General features: G+C 39.8%; 1 protein-coding gene and 1 long non-coding RNA gene across 4 annotated transcripts in view; both read right to left on the reverse strand.

The window, feature by feature from the left end:
- The window catches only part of LOC134480367 (uncharacterized), a 160,694-nt gene that overhangs the window by 83,341 nt on the left and 53,890 nt on the right, over positions 1-23,463 (reverse strand). The gene's annotated exons all lie outside the window — the stretch shown is intronic.
- On the reverse strand, positions 9,102-15,978 carry LOC148003713 (uncharacterized). Its single transcript, XM_087568980.1, has 2 exons — positions 15,073-15,978; positions 9,102-11,646 (listed from the first exon to the last, which is right to left on the reverse strand). Exons 1-2 carry the CDS (start codon positions 15,976-15,978, stop codon positions 11,413-11,415), a joined length of 1,140 nt encoding a protein of 379 aa, XP_087425106.1. The 3' UTR covers positions 9,102-11,412.

The following is a 23,463-nucleotide window of genomic DNA, read 5'->3' on the forward strand; positions in this document are numbered from 1 at the left end:
GTAGTATGACTCAAATGGACCTAATATATCCACAGGACATTATACTCAAACACAAAGAATGTACACTTTTCTCAACACCTCACAAGACTTTCTCAAAAATTGGTTACATGCTTGGTTACAAAGCAAGTCTCAACAGATACAAGAAAACTGAAATGGCCCTTGAATCCTCTCAGACAACCAAAGATTAAAGCTGGATTTCAACAATGACAGAAACACCATAAAAACTGAACAATTCTTTACTGAATAACCACTGAGTGAAGGCAGAAATAATGAGGGAAATTTAAAACTTCCTAGAGCTCAATTAAAATTAATATATAACATACCAAAACTTATGAGACATAAGGAAAGCTGTGCTAAAAGAAAAAAAAAGAAAAGTTCATGTCATTAAGTGCCTTCATAAAGAAATTGGAAAGCTCTCACACTAGCACTTTAACAGCACATATGAAATTTCTAGAGAAAAAAGAAGCAAACACAACCAAGAAGAGTAGACAGCAGGAAATAAACTCAGGGCTGAAATCAACCAAGTAGCCAAGTAGAAACAAGAGAACTATACAGAGAGTCAACAAAATCAGGAGCTGGTTCTTTGAGTTTATCAACAAGATAAACTCTTGTCCAAACTAAAAGCCAGAGAGAGATGGGGGGAGGGAGGGAGGGAGGGGGAGAGAGAGAGAGAGAGAGAGAGAGAGAGAGAGAGAGAGAGAGAGAGAGAGAGAGAGAGAGAGAGAGAGACTATCTAAAATAAAATTGGAGACAAAAAGGGAGACATAACAAGAGACACCAAGGAATCATTGGACAATTTTCTTAATAAATACCACTTGCCATAGTTAAATTAAAATCAGGTGATCTATCTTAATAGGTAAATAACCGCCACAGAAATAAAAGCAATCATTAAAAGTTCCCCAACCAAAAACAGCCCAGAGCCAGATGGTTTTAGTGTAGATTCTACCAGACCTTAAAAGAAAAGTTCATACCCATACTCCTCAAATTATTCCACAAAACAGGAATAGAGTGAACATTGGGAAATTAATTATATGAGGCCTCAGTCACCCTGATGCCTAGCTCACAGAAAAATTCAACTAAGAAACAGAATTACAGACCAATTTCCCTCATGAATATTGAAGCAAAACTGCTCAAACAAAAGAAAAAAAATACTTGCAAACTGAATCTAAGAACACACGAAAGAACACATCTAACATGATCAAGTAATCTTTTTTTTTATTAACTTGAGTATTTCTTATATACATTTCGAGTGTTATTCCCTTTCCCGGTTTCCGGGCAAAGATCCCCCTCCCCCCTCCCCTTCCTTATGGGTGTTCCCCTCCCAACCCTCCCCCCATTGCCGCCCTCCCCCCCACAGTCTAGTTCTTCTATGCAGAGATGCAGGGATAGTTCAATATATGAAAATCTGTCAATGTAATCCACTATATAAACAAACCAAAAGAAAAAAAAACACATGAGCATCTCATTGGATGATGAAAAGCCTGTGACAAAATCTAACACCCCTTAATGATAAAAGCCTAGGAAAAATCAGAGATACGAAGGACATACCTAAGCATAATAAACACAACTTACAACAAGCTGACAGCCAGAATCCAAATTAATCAAAGAGAAACTTAAAGCAATTCCACTAGGTCATACATATTTAGGATCTATGTATACTGCTTCAGTTTCTGGGAACCTCTATGAGCCCTGCTTAGATTCTGTGGGCCATGTTCTTCAATTGTCCTCAAACCCTTTGACTCCTACTATCTTTCTATGGGGTTCCCCAAGTTGTACCTAATGTTTGATGTTTGGTTGTGTTTTCTGCATTTGTTCCCATCAATTGTTGAATAAACCCTCTCCAATTGCTAAGTTCCTCAGCTTGAGAGAGGGTCCTGAGGAAGGGGTGAATGGGAGGAGTGGAAGAAAGATTTGGAGTCAGTGATAAACGCAAGATGACACAGCTCTGTGATCTACTCAAAATAGTCCTCTCTTGCAAACCAAAGCCCACTCTTCTGTTTGTATAAGCTACCTCCTTAGAAATTGCATATCAGTTTAATCATTTACCCCAGGTTTCCTTTTGATCACTTTATGAGTTAGCATTTTAGGACCTTTATTCCTTGACTCTTAGAAATAGAAACTGAGATTCAGAGCACATTCAAGGCAAATAAACCAGACAGAAAGTACATTTTATTTAACATAACAAACCCTATGCAGTTCACTGGGCACAGTGCTTATGGCTGCCAAGACTAGACACAGAGGCTATTTTTATGTGAGAAAGTAACCTGAAGTGTAATTTATATACATACACACACACATTTGCAATTTAGTGACCTCTTGTTCATGTTAATGCAAACAGCATTGAAGCTCATTTTTTATAATTCTTAGCTACTTCAATATATATATACATATATATATATTTAATCTTTATTTGTTCTTTTTCATCTCAACAATTTCAAGGCTTATTATGGGAAAATATTAAACAATCCCAAGGAGTATGAGAATCTTTGCCATCATTATTTTTCTTGGTACCAGACTTTCTGTCCATCTCCAATCTCTATTTGGATCACGTATATAAATAACTACCCCCTTTAAGGAGTAAATGTCTGTATCAGATTCAGTTGTCAATGGCTTCTGTGGAGGAGATCACTAATATATAACTATCTGAACCTTATTTTTTTCTAACTATTCCTTCTCTTTTGTGATCCAGGTCTGTTTTTTGTTTGGTTTTTTTTTTTTGTCTGTTGTTGTTGTTGTTTGTTTGTTTGTCTCTTCTCTATGGATCAAATCATCTCTCCTTTCTTAATATCTTCTACCTAAGCTGATTCATTACTGCACCTGCCTTTGCTCTTTCAGGTCCATGAAGGCTCTCATACAATTCATACTGCATCCCTATATTTTGCATAGTTGAGAAATCCTATAAGGAGCCATTCTTTTACTAACTTATAGGTTTTTTTTAACTCATGTTTACAGAGTTCTTTCCCACAGCCTTATAGGCTGTCCTGAAGGTCACAGCATTGACATTTTTCTGAGAATCATCACACACACTCTCCCTTTCCAGAATTGTGCTGTTTCTAATTATCATGGAGCCATTAACCTTGGCAGGGAAAACATTTCTCAAAAGAAGAACATAAAGTAAAATATGCCTATTATTATGCAAGCAAATTTTATGCCTACAACAACTATCAGCATTCAAGGAGACCCACATCTTTCTGGCTCTGCTCCAGGGGCAGGAACTATGTCATACTGACCCATGTGAGACCATACTGTATGTGGCATCTGATAATGATTAGGTTAGGCACGAATCTATGAATATAACAGAATATCTTAGGAATCATTCTATTGACATATTTCTAATCATCTTTGGTTCTATTCTAGGATATTCAGCATCTGGCTCCTGGCCATTCAAATAGTTTCAGGCCTGGTCCCTCTTATGGTTGGCCACTCCCACAAATTCTACAACACTATTACCCCAGTACATGTCCCTTCCCCGGGAATTACATTTGTCCCTCCTGGAGGCCTCCTCTTTCTTTAATCTCTCTGGGTCTATGGATTGTAGTTTGGCTATCATTTACACAATGATCCATATTCAATTATAAGTGAGTATACACTGTGTTTGTTTTTCTGGGTCTAGGTTACCTCCTCATTTTCTAGTTCCATCCATTTGATTGCAAATTTTAAGATGTTATTTTTTAAAAGCTTAGTAATACTCACTTTTGTAAATGTACTACAATTTCTTTATCCACTTTTCAGTTGAGGAATATCTAGGTTGTTTCCAGTTCCTGGCTATTATAAATAAAGCTACTATGAACATAGTGGACAAAGTGTCCTTGTGGTAGGATAGAGCGCCCTTTGGATATATGCTCAAAAATGGTATAGCTGGGTTTTAAAGTAGATTGTTTCCCAATTTTTCTGATAATCTAACATATTTATCTTCATAGTGGCTATACAAGTTTACACCCTTACAAAGAGTAGAGAAGTGTTCCCCTTGCACATCTTTATTTTCAAGAGCTGTTGTCACTTGTGTTATGGATCTCACTCATTCTAACAGGTAGTGAGACAAAATTTCAGAGTAGTTTTGTTGTCATCTCCTGGCTGAGAATGTTAAATATGTCTTTAAGTGTTTCTGCATCATTTGATATTCTGTTACTGAGATTTCATTCATTTGAAATATCCGCCATTTTTGTTTTATTTTCTTGGATATTTTATGTACATACACTTCAAATGTTAACCCCTTCCCACCGCCCCCAATCCCAAACCCCCACCCTCTTTACCTGCTTCTGTGAGAATGCCCCCACTCCCACCCACCTACTCCCACATCAACACCCTGGCATTCCCCTACACCGGGGAAACAGCCTTAACAGGACCAAGGACTTTTCCTCATATTGATGTTAGACAATGTGATCCTCTGCTGCATATGCAGCTGGAGCAATGGGTTCCTCCATGTGTACTTGTTGATTGGTAGTTTAGTCCCTGGGAGCTCTGGTAGGGTCTGATTGGTTGATATGGTTGTTCTACCTATGGGGTTACAAACCCCTTCAGCTCCTTCAATTCTTTCTCTAATGCCACCATAAGGAGTCTGCATGCTCAGTAAATTGTTGGCTGCAAGTATCCTCATCTGTATCATTAAAGGCTTTGGCAGAGCCTCTCAGAAGACATCCATATCTGGCGTCTGTCAGCAAGCACTTCTTGGCATCAGCAATAGTGATTGGCTTTGGTTGCTGGATACGGGAAGGATAAACAAGTGGGGCAGTTTCTGGATGTCCTTTACTTCAGTCTCTGCTCCACTCTTTGTTCCTGCATTTCCTCCCTTATATTTTGTTCTCCCTTATCAGAAGGAATAAAGCATCCACATTTTTGTCTTCCTTCTTCTTGATCTTCATATGCTCTGTAAAGTTTTTCTTAGTTATTCCAAGCCTTTGGACTAATATCCATTTATCAGTGAGTGTATACCATGTGTGTTCTTTTGTGACTTGGTTACCTCACTCAGGATAAGATTTTCTAGTTCCATCCATTTGCCGAAGAATTTCATGTAGTCATTGTTTTTAATGGCTGAGTAGTATTCCATTGTGTAAATGTACCACATTTTCTGTATCCATTCCTCTGTTGAAAAACATTTGAATTCTTGCCAGCTTCTGACTATTATAAATAATGCTGCTATGAACATACTACAGCATGTGTCCTTATTATATGTCGAGCATTGGGTGTGTGCCAAGGAGTGATATAGCTGTGTCCTCAGGTAGTACTATGTCCAATTTTCAAAGGAACCTCCAGACTGATTTCCAGAGTGGTTGTACCAGCATGCAAACACACCAAAAATTGAGGGGTGTTTCTAATTTTCCACATCCTTGACAGCATCTATAGTTACCTGAGTTTTTGATTTAGCCATTCTAACTGGTATAAGGTGGAATCACACAGTTGTTTTGATTTGCAGTTTTCTGAAGACTAAGGATGTTGAACATTTCTTTAGGTGCTTCTCAGCTACTTGGTATTCCTCAGGTGAGAGTTTTTGTTTAGCTCTGTGCCCCATGTTTTAGTAGCATTATATGATACTCTGGAGTCTAACTTCTTGAGTTATTTGTATATATTAGATATTAGATGGTTATCGAATATAGGATTGGTAAAAATCTTTTCCCAAACTGTTGGCTGCCATTTTGTCCTATTAACAGTGTCCTTTGCCTTACAGAAGCTTTGCAATTTTATGAGGTCCTATTTGTTGATTCTTGATCTTAGAGCATAAGCTATCAGTGTTCTATTCAGAAAATTTTCCCCTGTGCCCATGTGTTCAAGGCTCTTTCGGGCTTTCTCTTCTATTAGTTTCACTGTATCTCATTTTATGTGGAAGTCTTTCATCTACATGAACTTGAGCTTTGTACAAGATTAAGAATGAGTAAATTTGCAATCTTTTACATGCTTACCTCCTGTAGAACCAGCACCATTTGTTGAAATGCTGTCTTTTTTCCACTGGATGGTTTTATCTCCTTTTTCAAAGATCAAGTGACCTTAGGTGTGCGGGTTCATTTCTCAGTTTTCAATTCTATTTCATTGATCTACCTGTGTGTCTCTATACGAATACCATACAGTTTTTATCACTATTGCTCTGTAATACAACTTGAGGTCAGGGATGGTGATTCCTTCAGAAGTTCATTTACTGTTCAGGATAGTTTTCACTCTCCTGGATTTTTTGTTACCCCAAATGAATTTGGAAATTGCTTTTTCTAACTCTATGAAGATTTGCATTGGAATTTTGATGGAGATTGCATTGAATTTGTAGACTGCTTTCAGCCTGATGACCATTTTTTTCTTCATTAATGCTGCCAATCCATGAGCATGGGAAATCTTTCCATCTTCTGAGACATTTGATTTCTTTCTTAGGAGACTTGAAGTTCTTGCCATACATATCTTTCACTTGCTTAGTTGGAGTATTTTATATTATTTGTAACTATTGTGAAGGTTGTCATTTCCCCAATTTCTTTCTCAGACTGTTTATCCTTTGAGTAGAGGAAGGCTACTGATTTGTTGGAGTTCATTTTATATCTAGGCACTTTGCTGAAGTTGTTTATCAGGTTTAGGAGCTCTCTGGTAGAATTTTTGGGGCCACTTAAGTATGCTATCATATCTGTAAATAGTGATATTTTGACCTCTTCCTTTCCAATTTGTATTCCTTTCACCTCTTCTTGTTGTCTAGTTGCTCTGAGTAGGTCTTCAAGTACTATATTGAATAAGTAGGAAGAGAGTGTGCAGTCTGGTCTAGTCCCTAATTTTAGTGGGGTTGCTTCAAGTTTCTCTCCATTTAGTTTGATGTTGGCTACTAGTTTGCAGTATGGTGCTTTTACTATGTTTAGGTATGAGACTTGAGTTCCTGATCTTTCCAAATCTTTTACCATGAGGGGGTATTGGATTTTTGTCAAATTCTTTCTCAGCATCTAGTGAGAGGACCATGTGATTTTTTTTCAGTTTTTTCATATAGTAGATTCCATTGATGGATTTCCATATATTGAGCTATCTCTGCATCCCTGGGATGAAGCCTACTTGGTTATAATGGATGCTTGTTCTGATGTTTTCTTGGATTCAGTTTGCTAGAATTTTATTGGTTATATTTGCATCGATATTCATAAGGGAAATTTGTCTGAAGTTACCTTTTTTTGTCGGGTCTTCATGTGGTTTATGTATAAGTGTAAATGTGACTTCATAGAAGTAATTGGGTAGTGTTCCTTCTGTTTCTATTTTGTGGAATAGTTTGAAGAATATTGGTATTAAGTCTTCTATGAAGATCTAATAGAATTCTCCAGTAAATCCACCTGACCCTGGGCTTTTTGATTGGGAGATTTTTAATAACTGCTTTTATTTCTTTAGAGTTATGGGATTGTTTAGATGGTTTATCTGACCCTGATTTAACTTTGGTACCTTGTCTTTGTCTAGAAAACTGTTCATTTCCTCAAGATTTTCCAACTTTGTTGAATATAGACTTTTGTAGTAAGATCTGATGATTTTTTTAATTTTCTCAGATTCTGTTGTTATGTCTCCCTTTTCATTTCTGATTCTGCTAATTAGGATACTCTCTCTGTGCCCTCTGGTTAGTCTGGCTAAGGGTTTATCTATCTTGTTGATTTTTTCAAAGAACCAGCTCCTGTGTTGTTGTTTCTTCATATAGTTATTTTTGTTTCTACTTGGTTGATTTCAACCCTAAGTTTGATTATTTCTTTCCTTCTACTCCTCTTTGGTGTATTTGCTTCTTTTTATTCTAGAACTTTTAGGTGTGCTGTCAAGCTGCTAGTGTATGTTCTCTACAATTTCTTTTTGGAGGCACTCAGAGCTATGATTTTTCCTCTTAGCACTGCGTTCATTGTGTCCATAAATTTGGGTATGTTGTGCCTTAATTTTCAATAAATTCTAAAAAGTCTTTAATTTATTTCTTTATTTCTTCCTTGACCAAGTTATTATTGAGTAAAAGATTGATCAACTTACATATATATGTGGGCTTTCTCTTGTTTTAGTTGTTATTGAAGACCAGCCTTAGTCCATGGTGATCAGATAGGATGCATTGGATTATTTCAATCTTCTTGTATCTGTTGAGGCTTCTTTTGTGACCAATTATATGGTCAATTTTGGAGAAGGTACCATGAGGTGCTGAGAAGAAGGTATATTCTTTTGTTTAAGGATGAAATGTTCTATAAATATCTGTTAAATTCATTTGGTTCATAACCTCTCCTTGTTTTACTCTGTCTCTGTTTAGTTTCTGTCTCCATGCTCTGTCCATTGATAAGAGTGGGGTGTGGAAGTCTCCCCTTATTATCGTATGAAATAAAATGAATGCTCTGAGCTTTAGTTATGTTTCTTTATGAATTTGGGGGCCCTTTCATTTGGACCATAGATGTTCAAAATTCAGAGTTCATCTTGGTAGATTTTCCTTTGATAACTATGAAGTGTCCTTCCTTATCTTTTTTTATAACTTTTGGTTGAAAGTTGATTTTACTCGATATTAGAATGGCTACTCCAGCTTGTTTCTTGGGACCATTTGCTTGGATTTTTTTTCCCGCAGCCTTTTACTCTGAGGTGGCATCTGTCTTTGGCAGTGAGGTAAGTTTCTTGTATACAGCATAATGCTGATTCTGCTTACATATCTAGTCATTAGTGTATGCCTTTTTACTGGGGAATTGAGTCCATTGATGTTAAAAGATATTAAGGAATAGTGATTATTGCTTCCTGTTATATTTTTTGTTAGAGGAATTATGTTTGTTTGGCTACTTCTTTTGGGTTTGTTGCAAGAAAATTACTTTCTTGCTTTTCTAGGTTGTAGTTTCCCTCTTTGTATTGAGGTTTTCCATCTATTATCCTTTTTAGGGCTGGATTTGTGTAAAGATATTGTGTAAATTTGGTTTTCTCCTGGAATATCTTGACTTCTCTATCTATTGTAATTGACAGTTTTGTTGGATATAGTAGCCTGGGCTGGCATTTGTGTTTTCTTGGGGTCTGTATGACATCTGTCCAGGTTCTTCTAGCTTTCATGGTCTGTTAAGAATTCTTGTGTCATTCTGATAGATCTACCTTTATACTTGATCTTTTCCCCTTACTGCTTTTAATATTCTTTCTTTGTTTTGTGTATTTTATGTTTTGACTATTATGTGGCAGGAGGAATTTCTTCTCTGGTCCAATCTGCTTTGAATTCTTTAGGCTTCTTGTATGTTCATGGGCATCTCTGTCTTTAAGTTAGGGAAGTTTTCTTCTATAATTTTGTTGAAGGTATTTACTGGCCCTTTAAGTTGGGAATCTCCATTTTCTTCTATACTTAATGTTTTTATGTTTGGTTTTTTCATTGTGTCCTTGATGTTTGGGGCTAGGAGCTTTTTGCTTTTTGTGTTTTGACTGTTGTGTCAATATTTTCTATGGTATCTTCTGTACCTGAGATTCTCTCTTCTATCTCTTGTATTCTGTTGGTGATGCTTGCATCTTTGACTCCTGATCTCTTTCCTAGGTTTTCTATCTCCTGGGTTGTCCCCCTTTGTGATTTCTTTATTTTTTCTGTTTCCATTTTTAGATCTTTGTTGGTTTTGTTCAATTCCTTTACCTGTTTGGTTGTATTTTCCTGTAATTCTTTAGGGGATTTTTGTGATTCCTCTTTCAGGGGTTCTATTTGTTTACCTGTGTTGTCCTGTATTTCTTTAAGGGAGTTATTTATGTCCTTCTTAAGTCCTCTATCATCATCAGGATATGTAATTTTAAATTCAAATTTTGCTTTTCCAGTGTGTTGGGATATCCAGTCTTTTCTGTGGTGAGAGAACTGGGTTCTGATGATGCCAATTAGTGTTGATTTCTGTTAATTAGATTCTTGTGCTTTCCTCTAGCCATCAGGTTATCTCTGATGTTAGTTGGTTTTGCTTTCTCTGACTGAAGCTGGTCCCTCCTGTGGGTATGTGAGCCTGTGAGTCTGTGATTTTTTTATTGAGTGCTCTCTTATGAGACTTGTTCTCGAAGAAGGTTTTTGGTCTGGAGAACTGTGGGACAGCCTTAGCTCTGGGCACAGATGGAGACTGAAGGTGTCTCATGCTGCTTTATGGTTCCGGAGCCCCAAGTGCTCCTAGCATGTCTCTTTTTTGATAGTCATTAGAGAGAAAGTGGAGTCCTACCCATGGGCTGTGGGGTTAGGAGTGAGAGAGCTCCTGGCATACCAGTTCTCTGCTGGCAGGTTTTTGGTGTGAAGGCTGTGGGACAGCTCCAGGTCTGGGCACAGATGGAAACTGAAAAGGATAGGTTTCATTTTTAAGGTGGATAGTTTATAGTATGATTTTTATGACTTTTTGAGGTGTCTTTATTGCTTTTTTCCTCTCCCCTGCTCTTCTCTATTCACTCTTCCCATTCTTGAAGAGTCCTTCCCTCTCCTCTTCCACTTCCTTGATGAGATCACTTGTATCCTTCCGTTAACTTCACCAGTGTCTTCTGCATGTATCTCCTTTCTGTCCCCCTGTCCACCATTCTTAATTGAATTTTTTGTTGATATCTAGCTTCTTGAGCTCTTTATATATTTTGATAATAAGCCCTGTGTCTGATGAAGTCAGTAAAAATCTTTTCCCAATCTATAGACTGCTGTTTTGTCTTATTGATGCTATCTTTTGCAGAAAATTTTCATGAGGTTCCATCTATTAATTGCTGATCTTAGTGGCTAACCTATTGCTGTTCTGTTCAGAAAGTTGTTTCTTATGCCAATGCATTTAAGGCTATTGCCTACATTCTCTGCTGTCAGGTTCAGTGGGTCTGATTTTATGTTGACATCTTTGATCTAGTGAAGAGTCTCTGCCTGAATTCCCCTACCTGTTTCTTCTGGCTGTTGTGGCCTGCACAAGAGCAGGGAATATCCTCCAGAGTTGGGGGAATGGGACACAGCAACAGATCCATGAGTGTTTTGGTGCAAAGGATGGAGTAGGAGTGTATCTGTGAAAACTAAGGGAATAGGAAGTTCCTCAGGTGTGAGATCTACCTGTTGTTGTGGCTGGCATGGTCTGCTCTTCAAGAATCTATTCTCAATTTTAAAAAATTAAATTAAAAAGAAGAAAAAGGCTTATGAATAAGGTAGAAAGATTCCCTTTCAATTTGAAATCTCTTGATCATTTATCAAGACTGATATCAAAATGCTTATGAAAGATTAGGAAAAATGTTAATCATGAAGAAGAGAAGGCCAATTTCTTGAATGAATTTAAGCTGGATAATCAAATATTAAAATTGATAAGATGCAAAACTGGAGTCCACCCCCTTCTGCTGTCTTCACTTCTCCCTCTTCAGGCAAAATCAAAAGTAAAAACAGTGCCAAGGATAAATATGCCAGTGATGACTCCCTTAGGTGCCTTACTGGAGCCTCATTTGAATAAGAATTCTCCAGTTGTTAGGTGCTAGTTGCCTGCTTCTCTAGCAGAGTAAACATTTACCTGCTAGGCAGGGTCAAAGCAGGTCAGAGTTTGCTGGCCTGGCAAGATGTTCTGTGGGTAGGCAGATTTCCTGGCCTGATGATGAATGGAATAATAAGATGAGAAATATTTGAGGTTCAAGGCAAGAGGTTGAACATTCTATTAACCTTGATTGAAGAAATAGGGAGGCCTCTAGATGGGAATAGATATGTCCTATGTGTTTGTCAACCATTGTTCCTGCTAGCTTGTGGCTTTGTTTCCCATGGTCCTGTAGGGCATAAAAAAAAAAAAAAACTGTATCACAAGGGCAGCGCAGATCTTCCTGGTTGCTGCCGCCTCGGAGAGCTCGTAGGCAGCACCCCACAAGCAAACTTGAGCCTCGGGACCACAGGTAAGACCAACTTTTTCTACTGCAAGTGACCTGCCTGGTGAACTCAAGGCACAGGCCCACAGGAACAGCTGAAGACCTGTAGATAGGAAAAACTACACGCCCGAAAGCAGACCACTCTGTCCCCATAACTGGCTGAAAGAAAACAGGAAAACAGGTCCACAGCACTCCTGACACACAGGCTTATAGGACAGTCTAGCCACTGTCAGAAATAGCAGAACAAAGTAACACTAGAGATAATCTGATGGCGAGAGGCAAGCACAGGAACCCAAGTAACAGAAACCAAGACTACATGGTATCATCGGAGCCCAATTCTCCCACCAAAGCAAACACGGAATATCCAAACACACCAGAAAAGCAAGATCTAGTTTCAAAATCATATTTGATCATGATGCTAAAGGACTTCAAGAAAGACGTGAAGAACTCCCTTAGGGAAACACGGGAAAACATTAATAAACAAGTAGAAGCCTACAGAGAGGAATCGCAAAAATCCCTGAAAGAATTCCAGGAAAACATAAATAAACAAGTAGAAGCCCATAGAGAGGAGTCAGAAAAATCCCAGAATTCCAGGAAAACACAATCAAACCAGGGAAGGAATTAAAATTAGAAATAGAAGCAATCAAGAAAGGACACAGGGAAACAAAACTGGATATAGAAAAACAAAGGAATAGACAAGGAGCTGCAGATAAAAGCATCACCAACAGAATACAAGAGATGGAAGAGAGAATCTCAGGAGCAGAAGATTCCATAGAAATCATCGACACAACTGTCAAAGATAAGGTAAAATGAAAAAAGCTACTGTCCAAAACACACAGAAAATCCAGGACTCAATGAGAAGATCAAACCTAAGGATAATAGGTATAGAAGAGAGTGAAGACTCCCAGCTCAAAGGACCAGTAAATATCTTCAACAATATCATAGAAGAAAACTTCCCTAACCTAAAGACATGCCCATAAGCATAGAAGAAGCCTACAGAACTCCAAATAGATTGGACCAGAAAAGAAACTCCTCCTGTCACATAATAGTCAAAACACCAAACACACAAAATAAAGAAAGAATATTAAAAGCAGTAAGGGAAAAAGGTCAAGTAACATATAAAGGCAGACCTATCAGAATCACACCAGACTTTTCGCCAGAAACTATGAAGGCCAGAAGATCCTGGACAGATGTCATACAGACCCTAAGAGAACACAAATGCCAGCCCAGGTTACTGTATCCTGCAAAACTCTCAATTAACATAGATGGAGAAACCAAGATATTCCATGACAAAACCAAATTTACACAATATCTTTCTACAAATCCAGCACTACAAAGGATAATAATTGGTAAAGCCCAACATAAGGAGGCAAGCTATACCCTAGAAGAAGCAAGAAACTAATCGTCTTGGCAACAAAACAAAGAGAAGAAAAGCACAGAAACATAACCTCATATCCAAATATGAATATAATAGGAAGCAATAATCACTATTCCTTAATATCTCTCAACATCAATGGCCTCAACTCCCCAATAAAAAGACATAGATTAACAAACTGGATATACAACGAGGACCCTACATTCTGCTGCCTACAGGAAACACACCTCAAAGAGAAAGACAGAAACTACCTCAGAGTGAAAGGCTGGAAAACAACTTTCCAAGCAAATGACCAGAAGAAGCAAGCTGGAGTAGCCATTCTAATATCAAATAAAATCAACTTTCAACTAAAATTCATCAAAAAAGATGAGGAAGGACACTTCATATTCATCAAGGGAAAAATTCACCAAGATGAACTCTCAATCCTAAATATCTATGCCCCTAATACAAGGGCACCTACATATGTAAAAGAAACCTGACTAAAGCTCAAAACACACACTGCGCCTCACACAATAATAGTAGGAGATTTCAACACCCCACTCTCATCAATGGACAGATCATGGAAACAGAAATTAAACAGAGACGTAGACAGACTAAGAGAAGTCATGAGCCAAATGGACTTAACAGATATTTATAGAACATCCTATCCTAAAGCAAAAGGATATATCTTCTTCTCAGCTCCTCATGGTACTTTCTCCAAAACTGACCATATAATTGGTCAAAAAACGGGCCTCAACAGGTACAGAAAGATAGAAATAATCCCATGCGTGCTATCGGACCACTACGGCCTAAAACTGGTCTTCAATAACAATAAGGGAAGAATGCCCACATATACAGTGGAAATTGAACAATGCTCTATTCAATGATAACCTGGTCAAGGAAGAAATAAAGAAAGAAATTAAAGACTTTTTAGAATTTAATGAAAATGAAGGTACAACATATCCAAACTTATGGGACACAATGAAAGCTGTGCTAAGAGGAAAACTCATAGCACTGAGTGCCTGCAGAAAGAAACAGGAAAGAGCATATGTCAGCAGCTTGACAGCACACCTAAAAGCTCTAGAACAAAAAGAAGCAAATACACCCAGGAGGAGTAGAAGGCAGGAAATAATCAAACTCAGAGCTGAAATCAACCAAGTAGAAACAAAAAGGACCATAGAAAGAATCAACAGAACCAAAAGTTGGTTCTTTGAGAAAATCAACAAGATAGATAAACCCTTAGCCAGACTAATGAGAGGACACAGAGAGTGTGTCCAAATTAACAAAATCAGAAATGAAAAGGGAGACATAACTACAGATTCAGAGGAAATTCAAAAAATCATCAGATCTTACTATAAAAGCCTATATTCAACAAAACTTGAAAATCTGCAGGAAATGGACAATTTCCTAGACAGATACCAGGTACCGAAGTTAAATCAGGAACAGATAAACCAGTTAAACAACCCCATAACTCCTAAGGAAATAGAAGCAGTCATTAAAGGTCTCCCAACCGAAAAGAGCCCAGGTCCAGACGGGTTTCGTGCAGAATTCTATCAAACCTTCATAGAAGACCTCGTACCAATATTATCCAAACTATTCCACAAAATTAAAACAGATGGAGCACTACCGAATTCCTTCTATGAAGCCACAATTACTCTTATACCTAAACCACACAAAGACCCAACAAAGAAAGAGAACTTCAGGCAGCTCTCTGCTCCCAGACCCCGTGGGGGAGGGACCTCACCGCCTGGTCGGGTGGGCACTCCTGGGGCTGCAGAGCAGAGGGGACCGCCGGCGCTGCCCGCCCCTGCCCACATCCCTGGCCCAAGAGGCAACTGTGCGGGGCCTCTGGGTTCCCGTGTGGGAGGGCCCAGGGGCGGCGGGACCCGTGCGCCTGGGACACTGCCGGAGCCTGAGGGAGGCAGACCGGAGGGACAGTTCTCTGCGCCCGGATCCCATGGGGGGGAGAGCTGGACCTTCAGAGGGGCGGACACGCCTGGGAGACCAGAAGAGACTGCACTCTGTGCACATCCGGACGCCAGAGGAGAACACCGGACACCGTCTGGAACCCTGGTGCACGGAGGCTCCCGGAGGGGGCGGCGCAGGTCCTCCCGGTTGCTGCCGCCACGCAGAGGACTTAGGCAGTACCCCACGAGCAAACTTGAGCCTTGGAACCGCAGGTAGGACCAACTTTTCCCCTGTGAGAAACCTGCCTGGAGAACTCGGGACACACAGAGGCAAAATTCCTCTGGGACCGGGCACTTCCTGTGTTTACCGGAGGTCCCACGCCCGCGGATCCCGGCCCGCAGCAGCTCTCTGCTCCCAAACCCCGTGGGAAAGAGACCTCTCCGCCTGGTCAGGTGGGCACTCCTGAGGCTGCAGAGCGGAGGAGACCACCAACACTGCCCAACCCTGCCCACATCCCTGGCCCAAGAGGCAACTGTGTAGGGCCTCTGGGTTCCCGTAGGGGAGGGCCCAGGGGCGGCAGGACCCCTGCGCCTGAGACACCGCCGGAACCTGAAGGAAACAGACCGGAGGGGCGGTTCTCTGCACCCAGATCCCGTGGGAGGGAGAGCTGAACCTTCAGAGAGGCAGACACGCCTGGGAAGCCGGAGGAGACTGCACTCTGTGTACATCCGGACGCCAGAGGAGAACACCGGACACCGTCTGGAACCCTGGTGCACGGAGGCTCCCGGAGGGGGCGGCGCAGGTCCTCCCGGTTGCTGCCGCCGCGCAGAGGACTTAGGCAGTGCCCCACGGGCGAACTTGAGCCTTGGAGCCACGGGTGGGACCAACTTTTCCCCTGCGGGAGGCCTGCCTGGTGGGCTCGAGACACAGGCCCACAGGAACAGCTGAGGGCCTGTAGAGAGGAAGAACTGCATGCCCGAAAGCAGAGCACTCTGTCCCCATGACTGGCTGAAAGAAAACAGGAAAACAGGTCTACAGCACTCCTGACACACAGGCTTATAGGACAGTCTAGCCACGATCAGAAATAGAAGAACAAAGTAACACTAGAGATAATCTGATGGCGAGAGGCAAGCACAGGAACCCAAGCAACAGAAACCAAGACTACATGGCATCATCGGAGCCCAATTCTCCCACCAAAATAAACACGGAATATCCAAACACGCCAGAAAAGCAAGATCTAGTTTCAAAATCATATTTGATCATGATGCTGGAGGACTTCAAGAAAGACATAAAGAACTCCCTTAGAGAACAAGTAGAAGCCTACAGAGAGGAATCACAAAAATCCCTGAAAGAATTCCAGGAAAACACAATCAAACAGTTGAAGGAATTAAAAATGGAAATAGAAGCAATCAAGAAAGAACACATGGAAACAACCCTGGACATAGAAAATCAAAAGAAAAGACGAGGAGCTGTAGATACAAGCTTCACCAACAGAATACAAGAGATGGAAGAGAGAATCTCAGGAGCAGAAGATTCCATAGAAATCATTGACTCAACTGTCAAAGATAATGTAAAGCGGAAAAAGCTACTGGTCCAAAACATACAGGAAATCCAGGACTCAATGAGAAGATCAAACCTAAGGATAATAGGTATAGAAGAGAGTGAAGACTCCCAGCTCAAAGGACCAGTAAATATCTTCAACAAAATCATAGAAGAAAACTTCCCTAACCTAAAAAAAGTGATACCCATAGGCATACAAGAAGCCTACAGAACTCCAAATAGATTGGACCAGAAAAGAAACACCTCCCGTCACATAATTGTCAAAACACCAAACGCACAAAATAAAGAAAGAATATTAAAAGCAGTAAGGGAAAAAGGTCAAGTAACATATAAAGGCAGACCTATCAGAATCACACCAGACTTTTCGCCAGAAACTATGAAGGCCAGAAGATCCTGGACAGATGTCATACAGACCCTAAGAGAACACAAATGCCAGCCCAGGTTACTGTATCCTGCAAAACTCTCAATTAACATAGATGGAGAAACCAAGATATTCCATGACAAAACCAAATTTACACAATATCTTTCTACAAATCCAGCACTACAAAGGATAATAAAGGGTAAAGCCCAACATAAGGAGGCAAGCTATACCCTAGAAGAAGCAAGAAACTAATCGTCTTGGCAACAAAACAAAGAGAATGAAAGCACACAATCATAACCTCACATCCAAATATGAATATAACAGAAAGCAATAATCACTATTCCTTAATATCTCTCAACATCAATGGCCTCAACTCCCCAATAAAAAGACATAGATTAACAAACTGGATACACAATGAGGACCCTGCATTCTGCTGCCTACAGGAAACACACCTCAGAGACAAAGACAGACACTACCTCAGAGTGAAAGGCTGGAAAACAACTCTCCAAGCAAATGGTCAGAAGAAGCAAGCTGGAGTAGCCATTCTAATATCAAATAAAATCAATTTTCAATTAAAAGTCATCCAAAAAGATAAGGAAGGACACTTCATATTCATCAAAGGAAAAATCCACCAAGATGAACTCTCAATCCTCATCTTCGATTGGTTTATATACAAGTGTGCAATTTCTAGGCTTGAAAGTAAAATGATGCTATCTGGTGCTGGATAGAGGAGCCTTATTTTTTATTATGGCAGCTTGCTATTTTTGTAACATGGTGATTTGGTTGAACACATTAAAGTACAGTAGTAACTGATCTCCCCCTCTTCCTGGATGAGTGAGGAGATGATTAAATGTTGATGTCAGCATCCATGAGCATATTCAGATGAGCTTCTGCTTCTGTTGAAAAGGATGCTGTGTTTGATTGTGGTCCGAAGCTTTGAAGCACTACTTGGCATCTCCTTCCTTGGAGGTCTCACTGTTTAAACATCACAGATTTGATAGCTTGTTGGTAAGGTGAGGTCCAGCTTGTCTCCACTAGGTCATCTTCATGTGAATCCGGTGGTTATACGGTTTTGTTCTAGGGATATTTCATTTTTTTAATAACGGTTTTAGCTGACATTCATGGAGAGAATGAATCCTTAGAAGTGTGCCACTAGTGAAAGGAAATCCTGTCTAGAGTATGTTTCTTTACAAAGCTGTGTCACACCATCCTTTGGGCCCTCTGCTGGAAAAGTAGAATCAAGTCTCAAATAATGCCTTTTAAATTGTATCCTCTAGTATTATAGATGTAGGACAGTACTGTATCATACCTCTGTGGATGTAAAATAGCTTGTACCTGCTTTATGATACGTAGTAGTGACCGTGCTTTATCAGAGCTGTTTTTAATGATGTTGCTCAGAATGTTTTCTTTCCAGATGATGATTGAGAAGCTAATTTTAAAAAAAAAATGGTGCCAGGTACCACAAGAGTAACAGAAAAAAAAAAAAAAGAGTACTCAGAGCTCTTTAAAGGAAAATGTTTTCTTTGTAGGGTAGAAGTCATTGTGTTTAATTTTTTAAATGTATTTTATTTTATTTTTTCAAGACAGGGTTTCTGTCCTGGAACTTGCTCTTGTAGACCAGGCTGGCTTTGAACTCACAAAGATCCACCAGCCTCTGGCTTCTGAGTGCTGGGTTTAAAGGTGCATGCCACAACCACCCGATTTAAAAGGATATCTTTTGGGGTTGGGGATTTGGCTCAGTGGTAGAGCGCTTGCCTAGCAAGCGCAAGGCCCTGGGTTCGGTCCCCAGCTCCGAAAAAAAAGAAAAGAAAATAAAAAAGATGTCTTTTGAAAAAAAAAAAAAGAAAGAAAGTTAATGCCATCTGAGCCAGAGCAGAATCCAAAGAATATATTCTAATCTGTATCATTGGTGACACTGGTGTGTACAGCTGCATGGACCCAGTTTTGGGATGCATATAATTTCAAAGGTCCTCAGGGAAAGAATCAGACAGATTAAGGTCATGGTCTCCCTCTCTCTCTCTCTCTCTCTCTCTCTCTCTCTCTCTCTCTCTCTCTCTCTCTCTCCCCCCTGACCTGAAGGTTATCTGCATCACACAATTGTGAAGGAACAGCAGAGAGCCACATACCCATCACTGGTCCACAGCAATTTTGAAATCCAATCACACACACGAAAGAAGAGTACAGTTTTACTCTCTGGACGTGGTTGGGTCTGCTCTCTAACATGGCTTTCTCACAAATCAAAGCACCCTGTGTTGGTAGCTAAATGATTTTCCTGAGTTCTTGTCTCCTCTAGTTTTGAATCTCCCATGCACTATTTAGTCTAAATGAATCCGATTCTCTTAAAATTTTTATGACTTCCTGCATCTCAAGTTATAGTCAGGTACATTAGAGAAAAGCTATCCCAGCAACCACTTTTTAAGACAGGCCTCCACTTTGTCAACTATTAAGGTGCTGTAAGGAAATGCCCTTAAGTTCTTAGAGGGCTTCCCCCTCCCTTAGGCATCACTTTAAATGATTCTAGGGACTTAAATTTTGTTGTCATACCTGCGGTTTTGACTGTGTCCAAGATTGTCTTTAAAGAATCTGTTACCAGATGAGGATGCTAAAATTATGAAAGTTTCATTCCCCAATCTGGTATCCCCTGGACCCATCATATTTGCTTTACGTTCTTCCTAGAAACTGAGTTCTTTCCTTACTTCATCTCTGTCTTCAAATGACATGTACATAGCCTATTATATGTAACCGTGTAAGGGCAGCTCGACCCCTACAGCATTCCAGGTGGAAACCCTCTTCAAGTTGAATCCACAGTAGACTGAATACACGTTCCACATTCCTGGATGTGACAGTGTTACAGGCCTTTCCTCTACAACATAATGGGATTTGCCCTTTATCAACTTCTACTAGCAATCCTCTGTCATATCATCAGGTCCCTCTAACACCCCGACTTGCTCCCCCAAAGCCTCTGCCAACCACTCAGTCCTAAAGGAGAGGCTATGTGACTTTTGTTAGGGCAACACACTACTTCCAGGCACTGTTTTATATGGTTTATATTTCTATGTAAGAAAAATATACACCACGTGCTATAAAGAGATTGGCCCACAGTTAAGAGTACTTGCTGTCCTTGCCAAGGACCTGTGGGGATTCCCAGCACTCAAATCAAGTACCTTGAAATCCCTTGTGACTTCAGATGCAAAGGTCCATTTCCCCCCTCTGGCTTTGGAGGCACCAACTTGCACACGGTAAAGACACACACACACACACACACACACACACACACACGCACACACACACACACACACACACACACACACACACTCAGTAACTTAACAACCATTCATTTGTCATGATTCTGTGAGCTAAGTCATTCTTCTGCTGGTCATGCCTGGCTGGGACCTCTCCTGGAACTGCTTCTATCCCGGAAGTCCTTGGAGATTAATCTTGGCTGGTCTCTCCACACTGTAACGTGGTCTTTAGTTCTAGACTGATCTGTGACAGTGATCTCAGGTTGCTGAGATGCTGCGTCCCAGTGTGCACATTTACCTGACCTCTGCTTCCACCTCATTTGTTGATGTCACCTTAGCCAAAATAGATCCCACGGATGAACCCAGAACCTGTGTGGTATAAAAGAGTGTGAATAACAGAGGGTATGTTCTGTTGGAGTCACTACAGCAACAATCCATTGTAGTGCTAAAACCTAAGTTTCATGCTTTTTTCTGGATTTCCAATCAAGCAGTTAAGCCAACAGCTTGCTCACCTGTGCATATCAGCTGCATTTGTTTAACTGAATTGAAGACACACAGATGTTAGAAACACAAGGGCCAGAAAAGCTAAGACTGTTCCCATGTACAGTCTTAGAACAAAAGACTTACACCAACATCAACCATTAACTACCATCTTCCCATGCTCTTATGAACTCAATGTATTTTATGACTGAGGATATTTCCAGCATCAAGAATTTCAAACAAAGAAGTCTGGTTCATTCATTGTGTGTTTGTTACCAACTCAAGAAATAAATTCTCGATGAATTCACTAATTTTTCATCATAAATCACTGTTTGAACATCTGAATGATCATCTGATGGCAGCCCCTCCGTATTTGAAGAGGAGAGAAAGAACTGAATAGAATCATTGGAATTTCAAAACCAGTATTTGAGTTTCGCTGTGATCGGATGTTAGAGTTGATTTGTCTTCCCATGTGAAGATATAGGTATATTTCGTTTTCATTAAAATAAAGAGAATCCAGAATGTGTTTTTATTTAAAAAAAATAATAGCCAAAAGCTACAAAGATTCCAGATGCCCTTCAAACAGAAAAATGAATACAGAAAATGTGTTACATTTACACAATGCAAAACTACTCAGCTATTAAAATAATGACTAAAAGCAATATTTAAGCAAGTGGGTGGATCTAGAAAATATCATCCTGAGTCATTTAACCCACTCGAAAAGAACACACATGATCTGTACACACTGATAAGTTAATATTTGCCCAAAAGTCCTGAATACCCAAGAAACAATTCACAGACCATATGAAGTTCAAGTTGAAGGAAGACCAAAATGAGCATGCTTCAGTCTTTCTTTGAAGGTAAATCAAAATACTCACAGGAAGATTTACAGGAACAAAGAGTGGAGCCGAGACTGAACAAAAACTCTTCAAGAAACTCACACAGCTATGAATCCATCCCATATGCAGCCACCAAACTCAGTCACTATTGCTGATGCCAAAAAGTGCTTACTGACAAGAGCCTGATTTGGATATCTCCAGAGAGGCTCTATCAGAACCTTACTAATAGGAATAAGGATTGAAGTCAATCATAAGACTGAGCACAGGGAAGACAATGGAGGAGTTGTAGAAAGGACTGGAGGAGATGAAGGGGTTTGTAACCGCACAGGAAGAACAGAAATATCAACCAGCTAGACCTCCACCCACAGTTACAAGGACTGGACCGCCAAACAAAAATGGTGGGACCCATGACTTCAGCCAAATATGTGGCAGAGGATGGCATATCCAGCATCAATAGGAGGAAAAGCCCTGGGCCCTGTGAAGGCTCATTTCCCAAATATAGCATAATGCCAGGGCACTGAATTGGGAAGGGTGCATGGGAATGGAAAATCTTCATGGAAGAATGTGGAGGGGAAGGTGGATAGAAGGGAGGGAAAGGAGATAACATTTGAAATGTAAATACATAAAACATCCAGTTAAAATTATTAGATTTCTTCTAAATACATCTTTTAAGTGATAAAAAAAAAGAAAGAGAACTTCAGACCAATTTTCCTTATGAATATCGACGCAAAAATACTCAATAAAATTCTTGCAAACCGAATTCAAGAGCACATCAAAACAATCATCCACCATGATCAAGTAGGCTTCATCCCAGGCATGCAGGGATGGTTTAATATACGGAAAACCATCAACGTGATCCATTATATAAACAAACTGAAAGAACAAAACCACATGATCATTTCATTAGATGCTGAGAAAGCATTTGACAAAATTCAACATCCCTTCATGATAAAAGTCCTGGAAAGAATTGCAAGTCAAGGCCCATACCTAAACATAGTAAAAGCCATATACAGCAAACCAGTTGCTAACCTTAAACTAAATGGAGAGAAACTTGAAGCAATCCCACTAAAATCAGGGACTAGACAAGGCTGCCCACTCTCTCCCTACTTATTCAATATAGTTCTTGAAGTTCTAGCCAGCGCAATCAGACAACAAAAGGAGGTCAAGGGGATACAGATCGGAAAAGAAGAAGTCAAAATATCACAATTTGCAGATGATATGATAGTATATTTAAGTGATCCCAAAAGTTCCACCAGAGAACTACTAAAGCTGATAAACAACTTCAGCAAAGTGGCTAGGGAATAAAATTAACTCAAATAAGTCAGTAGCCTTTCTCTACACAAAAGAGAAACAAACCGAGAAGGAAATTAGGGAAACGACACCCTTCATAATAGACCAAAATAATATAAAGTACCTCGGTGTGACTTTAACCAAGCAAGTAAAAGATTTGTACAATAAGAACTTCAAGACTCTGAAGAAAGAAATTGAAGAAGACCTCAGAAGATGGAAAGATCTCCCATGCTCATGGATTGGCAGGATTAATATAGTAAAAATGGCCATTTTTCCAAAAGCGATCTACAGATTAAATGCAATCCCCATCAAAATACCAATCCAATTCTTCAAAGAGTTAGACAGAACAATTTGCAAATTCATCTGGAATAACAAAAAACCCAGGATAGCTAAAACTATCCTCAACAATAAAAGGACTTCAGGGGGAATCACTATCCCTGAACTCAAGCAGTATTACAGAGCAATAGTGATAAAAACTGCGTGATATTGGTACAGAGACAGACAGATAGACCAATGGAACAGAATTGAAGGCCCAGAAATGAACCCACACACCTATGAGCACTTGATTTTTGACAAAGGAGCCAAAACTATCAAATGGAAAAAAGACAGCATTTTCAGCAAATGGTGCTGGTTCAACTGGAGGTCAACATGTAGAAGAATGCATATCAATCCATGTTTATCACCCTG

This window comes from Rattus norvegicus, chromosome 9 (genome assembly GCF_021556685.1).
Source record: "Rattus norvegicus strain SHRSP/BbbUtx chromosome 9, alternate assembly SHRSP_T2T, whole genome shotgun sequence".
In the NCBI taxonomy this organism is placed as follows: domain Eukaryota; kingdom Metazoa; phylum Chordata; class Mammalia; order Rodentia; family Muridae; genus Rattus; species Rattus norvegicus.